This window comes from Hemitrygon akajei, chromosome 2, assembly GCF_048418815.1.
Source record: "Hemitrygon akajei chromosome 2, sHemAka1.3, whole genome shotgun sequence".
NCBI lineage: Eukaryota > Metazoa > Chordata > Chondrichthyes > Myliobatiformes > Dasyatidae > Hemitrygon > Hemitrygon akajei.
The window spans coordinates 33,447,411-33,465,098 of record NC_133125.1 but is presented as its reverse complement, the minus strand read 5'-3'; the positions used below and the strand labels follow the sequence as shown (position 1 = coordinate 33,465,098).

The 17,688-nt window shown below is 39.5% G+C and overlaps 1 protein-coding gene across 1 annotated transcript in view; it reads left to right on the top strand.

Moving 5' to 3' along the window:
* LOC140740583 (uncharacterized) overlaps positions 1 to 16,451 on the top strand; it is a 40,936-nt gene extending 24,485 nt beyond the window's left edge. The window contains exons 13-16 of the mRNA XM_073069873.1: positions 578 to 853; positions 5,581 to 5,747; positions 11,658 to 11,794; positions 16,302 to 16,451. Coding sequence (XP_072925974.1) covers positions 578 to 853; positions 5,581 to 5,747; positions 11,658 to 11,794; positions 16,302 to 16,324 — 603 coding nt within the window. The 3' untranslated portion in view covers positions 16,325 to 16,451. The remainder of the gene's footprint in view (positions 1 to 577; positions 854 to 5,580; positions 5,748 to 11,657; positions 11,795 to 16,301) is intronic.
* Positions 16,452 to 17,688: the final 1,237 nt, after the last annotated feature.

Here is a 17,688-nt window from a genome sequence, read left to right as displayed (position 1 = left end):
GCTTGAGGGAGCCCCGCACCATAGAACGTATATTTTACACTTGGGACTCGATCCTCTCTTCCAGAAGACAGTCCCATGTCAAGGCCAGTTTCAGGGCCGCCAGTAGAAGCATTTGCTCTGTATCAAACTAACATGCTTTAGAAAAAGTAATGTAATATAATCAGCCTGATTCCATGCATTCGATCTGCAAACCTCTATGATTCAAACCCTTTAAAGATAAATGTGAACCAATAATTGGAATAAGGTATACATGTTTCATTACATAACAGTGAATCTGTTAATGACTAGAAGCAACTTTCCCTGAGAATCAATGGCAAACTCTTGCATAGGGCTTTAGAGCTGACAGCAGCTAATGTATGTGTGCTATGATGTGAATACTCAGTGACAATATTGACATTTACCACACATTCGTTAGGGCATTAACTTACAATACCTCCCCTTATCATCTTTCCCATCAATAATTCCACCCCTTAATTGGAATTAGTTTAGTACATTCCATTTACGAGCACTTAGTGCATTCTTATTGTTATCTTATTGCTATAGAAATGATGACCGTTTATGTGATAATGTGTTACAGGCTTCTAAGGAATATTTTCAGGAAAAGGCTTGCATGATACTCCCTAGTTCGAGCAAGAGAGAGGATAACTCATCAGGTACTGATCAGACTAAAATTGCAGAAGCTCAAATGATTCTGGAGAAGCTGAAGCAGACTCTAAGTAAAAAGGAAGAAGAAATTGCTGAGCTTCTTCAAGATGAAGGTCAGCCAGATAATCATTTTACAACATGGACTAAAAACCAGCTTGTCCACAGTGACCCATCAAACATATTTCTATTGAAGAAAATTTTAGAAAAGGTGAGAATTTTTTAAAACTATTGCATTTTGCTTTATTAATCTTATGGAGGTGAATATAATACATCGCAAATTCAGTTTTTTTAGCAATTCTTAAAACTAGTTTTAGTCCGACAGATATTTGTTAATTTCCATACTAATTTTTGAATCAGGAAGTTGAACTCAATTGTAGACAATAGCTATTTAGTGGAATTAATGAGCAAATATTTTAATGTCTAAGGTTTTTTTGCAGAATGCTAAAAAAAAAAATTGTGTTTTGAAGTTGTCCTTGTTTGAAGAATGGGCAATCAAGTTCCAAATCAGGTGGTGATGGGCAAGCTGTACAACAATAAAGTGATCACACTTGCAATCTTGTTTCCATAGTTGTGTCTGTGGTTGTGCTTTTCATTTGTTCACAGGATGTAGGCTTGCAATATGATATTTTTTTGCTGATTCTTAATTCCCCTGAACTGAGCAAACATTTGAAATTCAGCCTCGGTGGATATAGGGCAAGCTGACTACTGAAATAAGATTTCCTTTGCTAAAAGATGTTGCTAAATTAGTTGGGTAAAATCAATGGCAGTAAATCCTTCTGTTTGAAAGTATCCAGATGCCTTTCTGACTGATTGGTTGTCTGTCATATCTGACAATGACAGATTTGTGCATTTCTGTTGTATGTGCGTAGGTGGTTGCTGAGTCCAAGATGTGAGCAATAAATATGTCCACAATAAGATCATGAAAACTGTGCTGGAACCGGAAGTGGAGCCGCTGCTATTGCTTTTCTTCTTTGTCGGGCAGTGATTAGTACTGATCAGCGTAGCTCCTCCAGGGTTTTGGGAGTGGTTCTAACCAAGGCTTGTCAGCCACTCCTGTCTTGTGCACTCTGTGTTCCAGCCAATTTGGTCCAAGCCCAGCTTGTGCAATGTTAGTTTTCATGCAGTCTTTGAACCTCTTATGAGGGGTCAATTCCTCCTTTCCTCTTGCCCAACAAAAGCTCGCCGTGTTGTAGCTGCTTGGAGATTCAGGAATCCTTCATGCATATGACATGTCTTGTCCACCGAAGCTGTGCTTTTAGGATCATGGCCTCAACACCTGTGGTCCCTGCCCTGTCGATGCTGAATATCCCATATGAAAATTAATTTGCAGGAACTGGGAAGCATCAGAGCAGTCAAGAGAAAATCTGCAGATACCGGAAATCAAAGCAATACACAGAAAATGCTGAAGAAACAGCAGGCCAGGCAGCATCTGTGGGAGAGAGTAAAGAGTCAACTTTTTTGGCCAACACCCTTCATCAGGACTGGAAAAAAGAGAATGGAAGTCTGAATTAGAAGCTGTGGGGGATGAAAGGAAGAAATACAAGGTAGTAGGTGACAGGTGAAACCGGGAGGGGGGAGGAGTGAAGTAAAGAGCTGAGAAGTCGACTGGTGAAAGGGGTAAAGGGTTGGAGAAGGGGGAATCTGATAGGAGAGGATAGACGGCCATGGAAGGAGGGTCAAAACAGTTACCCATTTAATGTATTTTCACAGATTATTGACATCATATTTGTCCTCTATTCAAAATCAAACCTTGACACTACGAAGTCCTTGTCAGCTATCAGTGCAATGCCTGCTGGGAGTTCTGTGGTAGGTCATAATTTACAACAGGAAATCACCCTTTCATAGAGTCTTACATGAACTCTATTGTATGATATGTCAGACAACTGCAAGTAAGTTCAGATTTTCCCATGTATGCAGCACAGAATAAAAATTCAGTAGCTACAATTCTTCTCTTTGTCAATGTCCTCTCCTTTTTTGTGGAATCCCATATCATGATAAATGAATCTCAAGACTTTAGATGCAATTCGGGACAAAGTGATGAGGGAAGGATGAAATCAGCAGTGATAAATGTCTGCTCAAATTGGTTTCAACAGCAACAAACCTAACAAGCATCTTAACTCACTCTGGCACCTCTGCCTTTAGTGGATTAAAACCTGGCTTCAGAATCTCACCTGGTGAAAGCAGTGATATCTGCCTTATCATTATACATCATCATAAAATTCCTGTTCTGTAAGTGTTGGTACAGACCCTAGATTCTCAGAAGCAGAATCAGGTTTAATATCATTGGCATAAGTTGTGAACATTGTGAACTTTGTGGCAGCAGTACAATGCAAGCTATGGTAATAGAGAGAAAAAAGAAAACTATGAACTACAGTAAGAGTATAGATATTAATCAAATAAGTAGTGCAAAAGAAAGGAAATAATAAAAGTAGTGAGGTAGTGTTCATGGGTTCAGTGTGTTCTGACACACACCCAACCGTGCCAGCTTCCAGGGATTAGACACTGCAACTCTCCAGAATATGGATGGCTGACACAGCCCCTTTAAAGATTCAGGACGGTCCCGCTAGTTTTGGGAAAAAGAAGGCAATATGAGAGGCAAAGCACAATTGCAAGAACGGGTTAGATTGGTTTAATGTTATATTCACCAGTGTACAATACAATTCCTCATCTTCATGACATTTGCAGAGTTAACAGCATACATGGAAATAATAAATGCAACAACAGATTCCAGATTGTTTAATGTCATTTCCTGTATGCAAGTGTAAAGGAGAACAAAATAATTGTTACTCTGGATATGATGCAGCACAAAAAAAAAACATAAGGTGAAAAACACAATAAATATAAACACATAAGATAACTTATATTCATAGATTGATCATATATCCATAAAGTGATGCTAGACACAGAAGTGTCTCTACATAAGATGACTGACAGGAAATGATAAAATTGTGATAGTTTGGGATGTGGAGAAGTGGGTTAGTTGGTAGAGGTGTTGGTCAAAGTTCAAAATAAATTTATTATCAAGCATTCACAATAAATACAAGAAACACGTAGAAACAAAGACCACACCCAATAGGATGGACAAACAACCAATGTGCAAAAGACAACACACAGTACAAATAAAAGGAGAAGTAATAATTAATAAATACCAAGAACATGCGATGAAAAGTCCTTGAAAGAGAGTTCATAGGTTGTGGGAACAGTTCACTGATGGGGCAGGTGAAGATGAGTGAAGTTACCCCATCTGCTGTTTGAGGGGTAATAACTGTTCCTGAACATGATGGTGAGTCCTGAGGCTCCTATACCTTCTTCCTGACGGCAGCAGCGGGAAGAGAGTATAGCCGGGATGGTGGTGTGTTCTCTGATGATGGATACTGATTTACTGCGACAGTGCTCCTTGTAGTTGTGCTCAGTGGCATAAAGGGCTTTACCCATGACAGACTGGGACTTGATGACATTGAGCTGAGAGGTTGTTGTTGTTGCACCACTGCCAGATTTTTAGTCTCCGTCCTTTATGCTTATTCTTCAGCACCTTTGATTCGGGACAATGACAGCAGTGTCGTCAGCAAACTTAACTATGGCATTGGAGCTGTGCTTAACCTCACAGTCTTAAGTATAAAGTGAGTAGAGCAGGGGAGTTAAGCACAAAGCCTTGCAGTGCACCTGTGCTGATGGAGTTCATGGAGGAGATGTTGTTGCCAGTCCAAACTGACTGGGGTCTTCAAGTGAGGAAATCCAGAATCTAATTGTACAAGGAGGCATTGATGCCAAGGTCTTGAAGCTTATTGATTAGTTCCTAGGGGATGACAGTATTGATGCCAAGCTGCAGTCAAAGAACAGCATCCTGATGTGTGCATCTCCACTGTCCAAATATTCCAGGGTTGAGTGAAGAACCAATGAGAATGGCATTTGCTGTTGACCCATTGTGACAGTAGGCAAGTTGGAATGGATTCTCAGACACCAGTTGACAAGTTTCATCACCAGCCTCTCAAAGCAAATTGCCACATTAGATGTAAGTGCTTCTGGACCATAGTCACTGAGGCACCATTCTTCTTAAGCACTGGTATAATTGAAGCCTGCTTGAAACAGGTGTGTACGTCAGATTGCTGAAGTGAGATGTTAAAGATATTGGTGAACACTCCAGCCAGTTGATCGCCACAGAACAATACTGGACCCGGTACCCATCTGTGCTGGATACTTTCCATGGGTTCAACCTCCTGAAGGATGTTCTCGCGTCAGCCTCGGAGACTGAACTCAGCAGGTCACCAGAACTGTGGAAACTTGCAAATGGCTTGACGATCAAAGCAAACATTAAAGGCATTGACCTCATCTGAGAACCAAGCTTTGTTGGTTCACTTTGCAGGAGATGATATCATTCATCCTCTGCCACAGCTGCTGACCATCCTTTAGTGATTCATGTTTGGTTCGGAATTACCACTTCCCATGTGAGATGTCTTCCCAGACATGGTATCTGGACCTCTTATATTTTATTTGCCCCTTATCAGCCTTGCCTGGGTGTGAAAAATTATAGCTAGGTGGGAATATAGAGAGAGCTGAGGTTACATCAGATCAGCCATGGTCTTTCAATAGCAGAACAGGAATAGCAGGTCGAGTATCCTGCTGCTCCTAATTTACATGTTTGAATATGCTTAATGCTTCTCTTATTAGCAGTCAAAATTGAGACCAGTTCCAATGAGCTGATTTATCTTTGAGAAAAATACTAAAACATTGCAGAAAGTATTATGTTTAACTGAATTTGGGATAGGTAGCTTAGTCAAAATCCAGTTTGCCCATTGAAGGTTTTGGAATAACGAAATACAGAAATGACATCTGCATCATGCATTTATTACTAAAACAAATGTTGATTTTATTATTTTTTTATATCCAACATTGCATTCTTTATATAACCTGTGGTTACTTTCTATACCCTGCCAGTTTCATTCTGTTTATAGTGAAGTTCCTGAAGCACGGCAATTTATTGACTGCCTCTTAAATGAGAATAATGGGAAGGTAATAACAGCCAAGGAAACTTTGAAAAGACTACAACAAAACGTGATTGACTCCAAACAAGTCATGGGGGGAAATCCTACAGATTTTAACAGGTACACAGAATAAATAGATGGTTCCTTCATTCTATCTAACATATTCCCCATGAACACTGTCAATTTTCTTCATGTTCATCAGGCTGTAGAAGTCAAATACTTGAAATGATGTAGTGATAATGCGACCTCTGCTGGCTCTATAATATAGTGACAGAATGAACCAAACATAGTGAAGCAAATCAATTAATAGAGGATAGATTTTCCCAGTTGTAATAAAAGGTCATTGACCTGAAATGCTAATTATTTTTCCATAACTTGAAAAGTGGTTTAAGCACCTTTTTTTGTAGTTTCATCCATATTATTTTGTTTCAGGAAAGATTATTATAAACTACTTACCCCTGAAATTTCTTTCCAGATTACATATAACATTAAATATATTATATAGAAATTTTAGTCCATTGTACTCAGCCTTCAAAATTCATCCCATTGAAGTATGGAATTATAGAGACAGTTGATAAATTTTTAGGCATCTGTGGTTACATTAGACACCTATGATTAATGTTATACTTCCTTTTATTGAGACTTCCCTCAGGTTCCTATCAGCCATGCTTCTCCACCAATGTGATTGGTGCATTTGTAATGCACCTGTGGCATCCATAGAATCCAAGAGTACACACTAAGCAGTTTTAAGCAGGTTGGCTTATTCAACTTCTATCTGGTACTATCCAGATTTTAGGGCAAGCCTGAAAAGTATTTGGAACTGGTAAATCCATGAAAGTGTCTTCAGGCTCCAGGAGTGCATAGGCATCTTTAATTGTCTGTTGATCTAACTTCCGATAATCCATACACAAATGGACATCCCCATTCTTTTTTCTCACCACAACAATTGGAGAAGAAAAAGGAGATTCAGGCTCTCTGATCACTCCCGTGTTTAACAGTCCAGCCAGGGTTTCTAGCTTCCTGGTGTAAAGGTCGAGGTCAGTGTTTGAACGGTGTTGCATCAATAAGGTTGATTCAATGTTTCACTTTCTCGATACATCCAAAATCTAACTGATGACGGGAGAACACATTCGGAATGCTTTGTAGTTTCTGGTTAAGTCTTGCCTTCAACTCAGTGGGGATAGGAGAATCATCATAGTTAAACTCTCGGCTTGATGCTTGAGTGAATTCTGACTCATTAGAAGTTTTAACTGGTGCTCTGTTGGAAGTATAGTTTGTACTGAATTTAGTTCAGCTTTAACTCGCTTGAGAGGAATTGTGACATCATGTGCTGTTATACTGGAGATCACCACAGATAAGTGACAATGTGGCTTATTTTCCGAAGTAACTGGGCAAGTCTTTACTAAAAGTCCTCCAGATAAGGGAGAAGAAAATAGATGCTCCATTTTAGCCCATTTGTCAGGATGTGGCGTTCTGACTGTGACTGATCCACACAAGACTAGAGACTGCCGGCTGGAATTTTTCTAGGGTGTTTGCTGTGTACTCTCATCTGCTGCCCAGCATTTCCCTCTGTAGTCTGTCTTTGTCGCATTTGTAAAACTTCCAGGACTTGCATGTAGAAGAGAATTTCTGGCTACTTTGCAGTTTGGGGAAGTCTTGATACAGCTCATCAAGGGTATTCATACCAACTAAAACCACAGGCTGTAAACATAAAGAGACATCTGTGGTGAACTAGATATACCTGTCTGGACTGCTCCTGTGGCTCCTCCCACAGACCCCTGTATAAAGGCGACTGTGGGCTGATGCTCTTCCTCATTCCCCAGGATGTAGTGTTGTTTATTCTTCCAGTCAATAAAAGCCGATATCTCGCTTCCTACGTCTCAGCGTGAGTTATTGATGGTGCATCAACATCCAGAACAATCAATGCTAGGATGGGCACTTCTACATCCACTCCTATAAAGTCCTTTGGGAATGTAACATTGACTTCTACATATCCCAGGTATGGGACAGCTTGTCCATTTGCAACCTCAACTTCCAACAAGTTGGTGTGAGAATAAACTGATAGGTCTGACAAGTTGTGATCAGGTTTAGAGATGGTAGTGACCTGTGATCCTATATCTAATAAACAATTGCATTTTCTACTGGCAAGGTTTATTTGTGCAGTGCACGTTGTGCTGACTAATCCCTTAGGCCGGTGAACAGTCTATTTTCGGGACTTTGTTTCACCGAGAAAAATCCTGGAGCTTTCGGGAACATCAGCCCCCGTTTGTTCTGCAACAGGAGCCGCTTCTAGTTTAAATGAGGCTCGGGTGTACCATAACGTGACTCCCACTCACTCCATCTCTTTTTAAGCTGTCTTCTCTTGACCTTGACTTTGAAGTTCAGCATTTTGCTTAGTTAGTTGAGAAGTAACTGAAGTTAGCTGTGCTACATCATATTTACAGGTATCTGCGGTCTGTGACTCTTTGGCTGTTTCTAATTGCTGTTTCATGTGTGCAGTTCTGGAAGCATGCTTATCTTCCTCAGTGCATGGAAATGGCAATACAGGTGGCCTCCGTTTTTCAAACGTTCGCTTTACGACAGCTCGCTGTTACAAAAGACCTACATTAGTACCTGATTTCCCTAACCAAAGAGGATTTTCGCTTTTGTGAAAAAAAGTTGCCCATTTTATACATGTATTTACCCCGAGAAAGACTACCACGACCGTGAAGCCTTGTGCGGGCAGTTGTGTGCGTATGCGTGTATGTGCTGATTTTTTTTCTCCAAATCGATTCCAGTTCGCTGTCTTCCTGATTTTGATAAGTGAAACTACACTTAATACATACAATACTTCTACTTTATTCTTCTTTATATTTATCATATCATTCCTGCTTTTACTATATGTTTGTGTTATTTTAGGTTTTATGTGTTATTTGGTATGATTTAGTCGGTTATTTCTTGGGTCTGGGAACGCTCAAAGATTTTTCCCATATAAATTGATGGTAATTGCTTCTTCGCTTTACAGCATTTCGGCTTACAAATGGTTTCATAGGAACGCTCGACCTTCGGATAGCGGGGGAAGCCGGTAGCTCAGTAAACAACGGCGGGTTTTGGTTTTCCTGTTTCAGCTGCAGCTCTAAGATCGGGGAGCAGTCCCAACATCCCCTATAAAACTACTTTAAAAAATGATTGTTAACTTCAGTTTTGGCAACTCCACCTCGCTGTACAGTCAGTGCCAACATGATTTTTCCTCTATGACTTCCATTTTCTTTCACTGTAGGTTTTAACTGAACAGTAAGATTCTTCTAGTGCTTTGTATCAGTGTTTTAACATTTATCTAGTAAACTGCCTCCTGGCTGTCTCACCAAGTTTTTTGTAACAAGTAGCGAAAGGAGACAGTGAATAGAAAGCACACACTCCTGGAAGAAAGTTTTATTTATTAAAAAAATAGCAATATATACAAAATATTTACATAAGTAAGAACAAATCAAAATTCCAACATTCTGTTTTAGGTTCCAAATTCTAGATATCAAAGAAAACCTAGTTTCTTTTTAGTTAGGATCAATGAGTTTCATTAGAATAACCATTATTACTCCAATTTCTCCAACTAATTAGATCTGGTGTATTCCCTATTTAAAGGTTAACAGACTAACCTTTCCTTTTTAATTTATCTCTAGTTAGCTAGGAAGATCATTGAAATTCCTATTCTTAATCATTATGGTTAACTTCAGTTTCTGTTTAGGTCAGCATGTCTAGAAATTCAAATTCAACATCTATATATATATATATATACACATATACACACACAAACTCTTCTCATGACAAATTCTCCAACACCATAACTTCTAAACAAAGTATATCTCATTCAGTCACTTATCTTTGCAAAAATAATCAGTTCTTCCAGAAGATCAAATTCAGATCCTTCGAATGAAAATTAAACTTATACATCCAACCGTATTAAATCCTCTACATCATTAAACATTTAGTTCCCGCGCTGGTTCTTTACCTTAGGTGTCTCGCCATCTTGTTTGTTGGTTCATTGGATGAAATGGTGGCTCACCCATGGAAAGTGATTCACAAAACTTATACAAAAGAAAACCTGACCTGTATATGACAGGATTGCAGTCCATGAGTTATTATATGCATTCTATTTTCTAATTCAAAATAATTCAATATCACATTGTTATTTCCAAACATCTCTCAGTTACAGTACTACTGAACATATTTCACACACAAATTATACACTCGGGACAGTAAAAGTGTTTTAACTCACCAGATCCCTTGGTATGATTTAACAGAACTAATTCCTGGTAGAAATCTCGGACAGTACTCTCTGCTGATATCTCGCTATAGCTGATGCTTGTTATAGCCGTAGCTTCAATAAATTTTTAATCGATATCACCTTCTTCCAGGGGTTTCACCCTGAGGATTTCCAGTAAATTGGATACAGATACTAACTACTAATTCCACCTTCTCATCTTTAGGTAGTTTCTATAGTTTGCTGCATTTCTGTCGCTTGTCCGTGCCTCATTCTCACGTACCTTTTTTACAAGTCACTTTTTTAAAATTTGGTATACCTCATTTTCATCCCATTATATCTTTCTAATTAATCTCTAACATTATATTTTTGGGTTTAATTAAAACAATAATGGATATAAAGGTGCCTGAATCTATGGCTTAGGAAACTCATTACTGCTCATTAACATATTTAAATCCTCCTCCCAGAGTTTCTAAAGATCCAATCTATGGGATACTGTTGTGACATGAAATTGCCAGTGTAGAAGGGAAGCAGAAGATTTCACGTGCACAAGATAAGTGGCTCTCTCAGCACTTGGCCTTCTTATGGAGCAGAAGGAGTATGACTCACCTTGTCTCCACATACCCCTCAGGAAAGCCAAGAGACTCTCAAGCCCTGGTCACCAAACCATCTCCAATCCTTATCCTTGATTGTTAATATTTTACAAAGACTATTGTTGAACCAGTCTCTTCATCGTGACCTGAGGTCCCCAAAAATCCCCAGCCATTGCCTCCAAGCGCTATGTACAAACTCTCTGCCATTTCTGCTAAACAGTTCCTACTTTGATAATAAGTTTTTAAAAAGCATAGCAATGAGGTCTTGCTGTTAAGATAAGCCATTCCTGGATTTTATTTTACTTACCCACTTTGTCTGAATCGGAAGGGCTTAAATCTCCAATTAGATCCAAATTGATGATTTTGAATCTGAAAATCTATTTCTTGAGACAATCTGATTAAAAGTTACACTGAAAAATCAATCTCCACTGTAGCATGTAGCTCCACTGTGAATGCTGTAGCATGCGTTCCTCTTACATTCCGGACCCAGCAGTGAAATTTCAATGCTTAAAATAATACTGTGGCAGATGCATCTCTATAGGGTAACGGTGGTAAAATTGACAACTGCATTGTCCTCATGGAAACAAAATCCCCTCTTCATGTGGCAAACACCCTCTAGTTTTGCAGCAACACAAGTGGAATAGACTCAGAATAAAATTGGTCATCCATGAAGCACATTTGACTATCTGTAATCTTATGGACTGACATGTCTCTCACTCTCTCATTAGTATCAGGCCATGGAAAAAAAGTCTGGTACAGTGAGGAATACAGAAAGCAGCACTGGGTGAAGGAGTTGCCACCCTGCAACAGTCACATGTTCAGATTTAAAGCTGTCTTCCACCAATGGTGTGTCAGGCCATGACAACCACGTCAACCATGATGATTGTGTTAAAGGAGCAAATACCTAGATGGTTACAGTTACAGTTTAGAGTGCGAGATAGAAACTTCAGATTTTAGTCCATCCTGTGCATTATTGTCATTGAATAGACTATGAGGAAAGTAAGTGCTTAGGAATCAGGGACATAGAGATTTTCTTCAAAGACTGCAAAAGTTACAGTCGATACAAAATACTAGACGAGTAGCATCATTGGGGGTTTGTCCAATTTCTTTTTCTTCCTAGAACACAATTGCCCAATGTTTTATCGAATTATTCTGTGTGTTTGTTTTTCATTTAGAATACATTTAGACCTATTTTTTCAGGGTTCGGTTTCCAAAGGATCCTTACAGAAATCTGGAAGATGTACAAGCTGAACTCTGGGAGGCAGAGATGGCAGTGGGGGCACTAGGTAGCATTAGGTCTGGATGTATTAATGAACAACTGTACTCTATTGTGACAGGTGAGACTCAAAACTTCTACTAATAAATTTCCTTAATAGCTTCCCTCACTCAGCTTTAATTTTAAATGGTCAATCGTGAATTTCTTATGTCATTTATCATTTCTTCGACATTTTCTCTGGTCCACTATTCTTCTAATATCATAACACAGATAAAAATGGGGAATATCTTCTTACCTTAACTTTCTAGGAAGATTCATTTGTTCTCCTGTATCACAGGGCCCAACTCTTCATCAATAATGACAGTGTTTTTGACTTAAATAGTTCACTCATGAAACCATTAAATTAGCTAACAACAGCTTGTGTGCTGTATTTCTGATCTTTTCCTAATGATGAAGGTTTATTTTGTTCCTGTTTCTACCTATACATACACAACTAGTACATCTGCAGCAATAGATTTCTTCCTTCCATTAGATTATCATCTGTGGAATTCCCAAAGAATATACCTTCTTTTGGTGAACTTCCTCTTTCTGACTAACATCATAGGGTAAGGAGTCAATTCCCAGATCTGATTTTGATATTATTCATATCTAACTATTCACTATTATTCCCAAGGGGCTCTGTGTAATCAGTTGGATTATCTGGCATGATACTGTTAGTGAGGTACATCTATGTCTGGTTTAGCATTGGGAGAACTTCATTCTCTCCTTTGACTCTCAATAGCCAAAACTGTGTACAGTATTTATGGTTGTTTTGAAGAAAACACTGTATATCTGTTGCTTAGAATAATTCCAATTTCTAACCCACTGATTCTTTGTTATTGCTGTTCTTTACCGATGTGGTGAGTATTGAAATCTCTAGATCATCTTTACACTTATGACTGTAAGGCTAAGTACAGCTCCAATCCCATACTAAAATTTGCTGGTGACACCACTGTTGTTGGCCGAGTCAAAGGTGGTGATGAATCAACATATAGGAGGGAGACTGAAAATCTGGCTGAGTGATGTCACAACGACAACCTATCACTCAATATCAGCAAAACCAAGGACTTGATTTGTTTACTACAGGAGGAAGAAATTGGGTGTCCATGAATCAGTGCTCATTAGGGGAACAGATATAGAAACAGTCAGTAACTTTAAATTTTGGGTAATATAACCACCATTTCAAAAAAGCTTGGCCTCTTTCTTAGAAGTTTGCACAGATCTAGCATGTATGTCGTCTAAAACTTTGACAAACTTCTTTGAAGTAGCAAATGAGAGAATGACAGTGTTGCAGGGTGGGGGTGATTTGGAAACAGCAAGTCTCATCGGGAATGAATCATTCTTTGAAGTAGGAAGTGAGAGAGCAACAACATTACAGGGTGGAAGCCATTTTTGAGTGAGTTGTATTTGAGCTAAGAAAAAGAAGCAAAGTTTAAGCAGAGTGACCTTTGTGGGAGTGGGCCACTGTTAGTATGGCCAAGCTTTGGTGATAACAGGCGGAGGCTAAGTGTACTGAGTCATTGTTATCATTTTTTTTTATTGTGCAATATGGGCTTGAGAAGTTGGAGCCAAATGTATAATGAGGTTGGCAGGAAGAGGCTGAGTAAGTGATCTAGGTGAGGGTGGTACTCAAAGATTTCAGAGAGAAGGCACAGTAAAAAACAGGTAAGATTTTTTTGGCTGTAAGTTGTTAGTCCTTAATTCAGCATAGGCAGGATGGTTGAGGCCCTGGAGGCTCCTTCTGTGAGATGTTGGATTTCAGGGTACCTGACAGTCTCCCTAAAGACTGCATCTGTAGGAAGTGCACCCATCTTCAGCTGCTGACTGACAAGGAACTGGAGCTGGAGCTGGATGTACTCTGGATTACCTGGCAAGCTGAAAATCTCATGGATGAAACTTTGACTGGAGTGGTTACTCCCAGAGTGTAGGCCTCAAACAGTAGATGAGTGACAAGCAGGAGAAGTAATGGAAGTAAGCAGTCAGTGCAGAATTTACCCGTCACCATTCCCCTCAGCAACAAGTATATCCCTTTGGATACTGCTGGGAGGGATGACTATCAGGGCACAGTGGCAGCAGCCAGGCCAGTGGCACTGTGGTCAGCTCTGAGCCTCGACAAGGAAAGGTAAAGTTACTCAGAGCAATAATGACAGTTAAGGGGATAGACGAGAGATTCTGTGGCCACAACAGAGAAGCAAAGGTGGTGTGTTGCCTCCCAGGTGCTAGGATCCAGGATGTCTCAGGGCACTGCAGAGGATTCTCAAGAGAGAGGGTGAGCAGCTGTACATAGGTAGAAAGGGGAAAGAGGTCTTATACAGAGAGTAGTGGGATCTAGGATAGAGGCTGAAGAGCAGGACCTCCAAGGTAGTCATCTCTGGATTACCTCGGTGCCACAGGTTAGTCAGGGCAGGAATGGCATGATAGTACAGATGAGTGAGTAGCTGAGGAACTGCTGCAGGTGGCAGCGTTTCAGGTTCTTGAATCATTGGAACAAATTCTAGGGCACAGGTGACCTGTACAAGAGGGACAGGTTGCTCCTAAACTGAAGGGAAACCAATACCCTGGCCGAGAGGTTTGCCGGTGCTACTCGGGAGGGTTTAAATTAATTTTGCAGAGGAATGGAAACCATAGCAACAGGTCAGAATGTGGAGGTATGGAGAGGAAGGTAGATGTCGGATCCAGTAAATACAGGCAAGAGCAAAGTTATAGATACAATGGTGTGGATAGATTAAGTGTGTATATTCATACTAAGAGTATAATGGGTAAAGATGATAAACTTAGAGTATGGATCAGATTATGAAACTATGATGTTGTGGCATTACAGAGACTTGGTTGGGAGAGGGAAAGGAGTAGGTGCTCAGTTACCCAGGATTGTGGTGTTTTATAAAAAATAGAGAGGAATAAGTTTTATGTTCATTTGTTATATGCTGTTATCATATGACATGGGCAATCATGGTTGTTCTTGGCAAATTTTTCTGCAGAAGTGGTTTGCCATTGCTTCCTTCCGGGTGGTGTCTTTACAAGACAGTTTTCCACAGCCATTATCAATACTCCTTAGAGATTGTCTTCCTGGTTGCATAACCAGGATTTGTGATATATCATACAACCATCTACCACCTGCTCCATGGCTTCACATGACCCTGATAGGGGGGGAGTGGAAATGCTAAGCAGGTGCTACACTATGTCCAAGGGTGACAAGCAGGCTAGAGGTGGGAAGGTGTGCTTTGAGCCTCTTTTGGTAAGGCCGTATCTTAACCCCGCCACCCTCAGGACTTATGAGCATTTGGAAAACCATGGCCTAATTAGGAAGAGCCAGAATGGCTTTGTGTACATTAAGACATCTCTTACTAACTTGACTAAGCTTTTTGACAAAGTGACGAAGGTGACTGATGAAAGTAGAGTTATGGATGTTGTCGACATAAAACTTAGTAAGTCATGGGAGGCTCATCCAGAAGATAAGCTACATGGGATGAATCGTGAATCGGCCATTTAGATTCGGAACTGGCTTTCCTATAGAAGACAGAAGGTAGTGTTTGAATGGACTTATTCTAGCTGGAGGTCTGTGAATAGTGGTGTTTCCACAGGGATCTCTACTGGACCTCTGCTGTTTATGATGTATTTAAATGATCTGGACATGTAGATGAGTATGCTAGTATGTTTGCAGATGATGTGAAGATTCATGGTGCTGTAGATAATGTAGAAGACTGGCAAAGAACACAGCAGGAAATAGATCAGTTGCAGATAAGGACAGAGAAATGGCCAAAGTTATTCCTAGCTAAATGTGAGGTGTTACACTTTGGTAGGTCAAACGTAAAGAGACAGAACACTGTTAAGGGCAAGATCCTATTGAGGAGCAGAGGGATCTTGGGGACCAAGATCATAGTTGTCTTAAAATGATCACACAGTTTGATAGGGTGGTTAAGAAGGTATATGGCATGTTTGCCTTTATTAGTTGAGGCAGTGAGTTCAAAAGTCAGGAAGTTAAGTTGCAGCTTTATAAAAACTCTAGTTAGGTCACACATAGAGCATTGCATACAGTTCTGGTCACCCTATTACAGGAAGGATGCCAAGGCTCTGGAGAAGGTGCAGAAGAGGTTTACCAGGATGCTACCTAGATTAGAGGAAATGTGCTATAATGAGAGGTTGGACAAACTTGGGTTGTTTTCTGTGGAGCAAAGGAGACTGAGAAGAGATCTGATAGAGGTTTATGAGATTATGAGAGGCATAGATGAAGTAAACAGACAGTATGATTTTCCCAGGATAAAAATGTCCAAAACAAGAGGCTATGCATTTAAAGTGGGAGGGAGTAATTTCTAAGGAGGTATGAGGACCAAGTGTTTTTACACAGAGAGTGATGAGTGCCTGGAATACATTCCCTTGGGTGGAGGCAGAGGCAGATACATTAATCGAGACTTTTAAGATGCTTAGATAGGCACATGAATGTGAGAAAAATGAAAGGATATGGACATTTTGCAGGCAGAGGGGTTTAGATTAGATGGCCATTTGATTACTAATTTATTTGGTTCAACACAATATTATGGACTGTAGGTGCTGTCCCCGTGCTGTAATGTTCTATGTTTTACATTCTGTAGGTGCACAATGGAGAGTATCCTGACTGGTTGCATTAGTGCCCAGCAATGGAAAAGGCTACAAAAAGTAATGGATACAGCCCAGTCCATCACAAGAAAAGTCTTCCACACATTTGAGTACATCTATAAAGAGCTTTGCCACAAGAAAGTCGCATCCAACATCAAGGACCTCCACCATCCAGGCCATGCTCTCTTCTCACTGCTACTATCAGGAAGGAGGTAGAGAAGCCTTAGCCTCACCACCAGGTTCAGAAACAGTCATTACCCTTCAACCATCAGCTTCCTGAACCAGCATGGACATCTTCACTCACCACACAAAGACCACTGAACACAACCTATAGACTCTCTTTCAAGGACTCTATAATTCATGTTCTCAGTATTAATTAATTAATTAATTAATTTTTTTTATTACTGTTATTACTTGTTTCCTTTTGTATTTGCACAGTTTGTCATTTTACATGGATTCCATTGTATATTTTTGTTCTACTGTGAATGCCTGCAAGAAAATGAATCATGGTCACATTTGGTGACACATAGGAACTTTGATAATAATATTTTTAATGTTAAACTTTGAAGTTAATGTTTACCATCAAGAATAGCATGGTAATGTTATATTGTTTTTCATTCCTGAGAAATATAGATTGAAACAATGGAGTTGATAGAACTAACCAGAGACAAACATTGAGGAGAGGATACTTTCCATCCCCATACAGGCAATTTTGGCTGATAACAACATACAAAGTTACATAAATACTATTGATAACCCATGAGTGAAATGGACTCTTAAAATATGGAAAGTATCATAAAAGAATATAAACTAGAGGGAGATACTGCGATTCTTAAATGGTGTGAATATGACTCGGATTTTACGCCGAATAAGCTGGATGCTAGATTTAAGTACTGGACAGCTAAAGGAATAACAGTTATTTACAATATAATGAAAGAGGGAACACTGTTCAGTTTTGAAATACTTAAAGAGAAACACCTATTAGAAAAACAAGACTTATATCGGTATTTGAATATGCGACAGTATGTTCATGGGAGGGTTAAAAATGTAACCAAGGCAAGTACGTGTTTGATAGAACTATTTAGAAAAGTATATAATTCAGATAATGGTAGATTATTTCAAGCGTGTATAAGGGTTTGTTAAATCTTAAAACACATTCGATTTTATACATTCAAAGAAAATAGGAGAAGGAAGGAGGGATAATTATATCTGAGGAATAATGGACAATAATATGGAGGTATCAATGGAAGTGTACCAGTTCACAGAAATGAAGGGAGTTTGGATGGAAAAACTTGATAAGATATTTTATTACACCCTCTCCAAAATCCCATTATGATAGTAACCTCCCTGTTTGCTGGAGAAATTGTGGAAATCAAAATACAA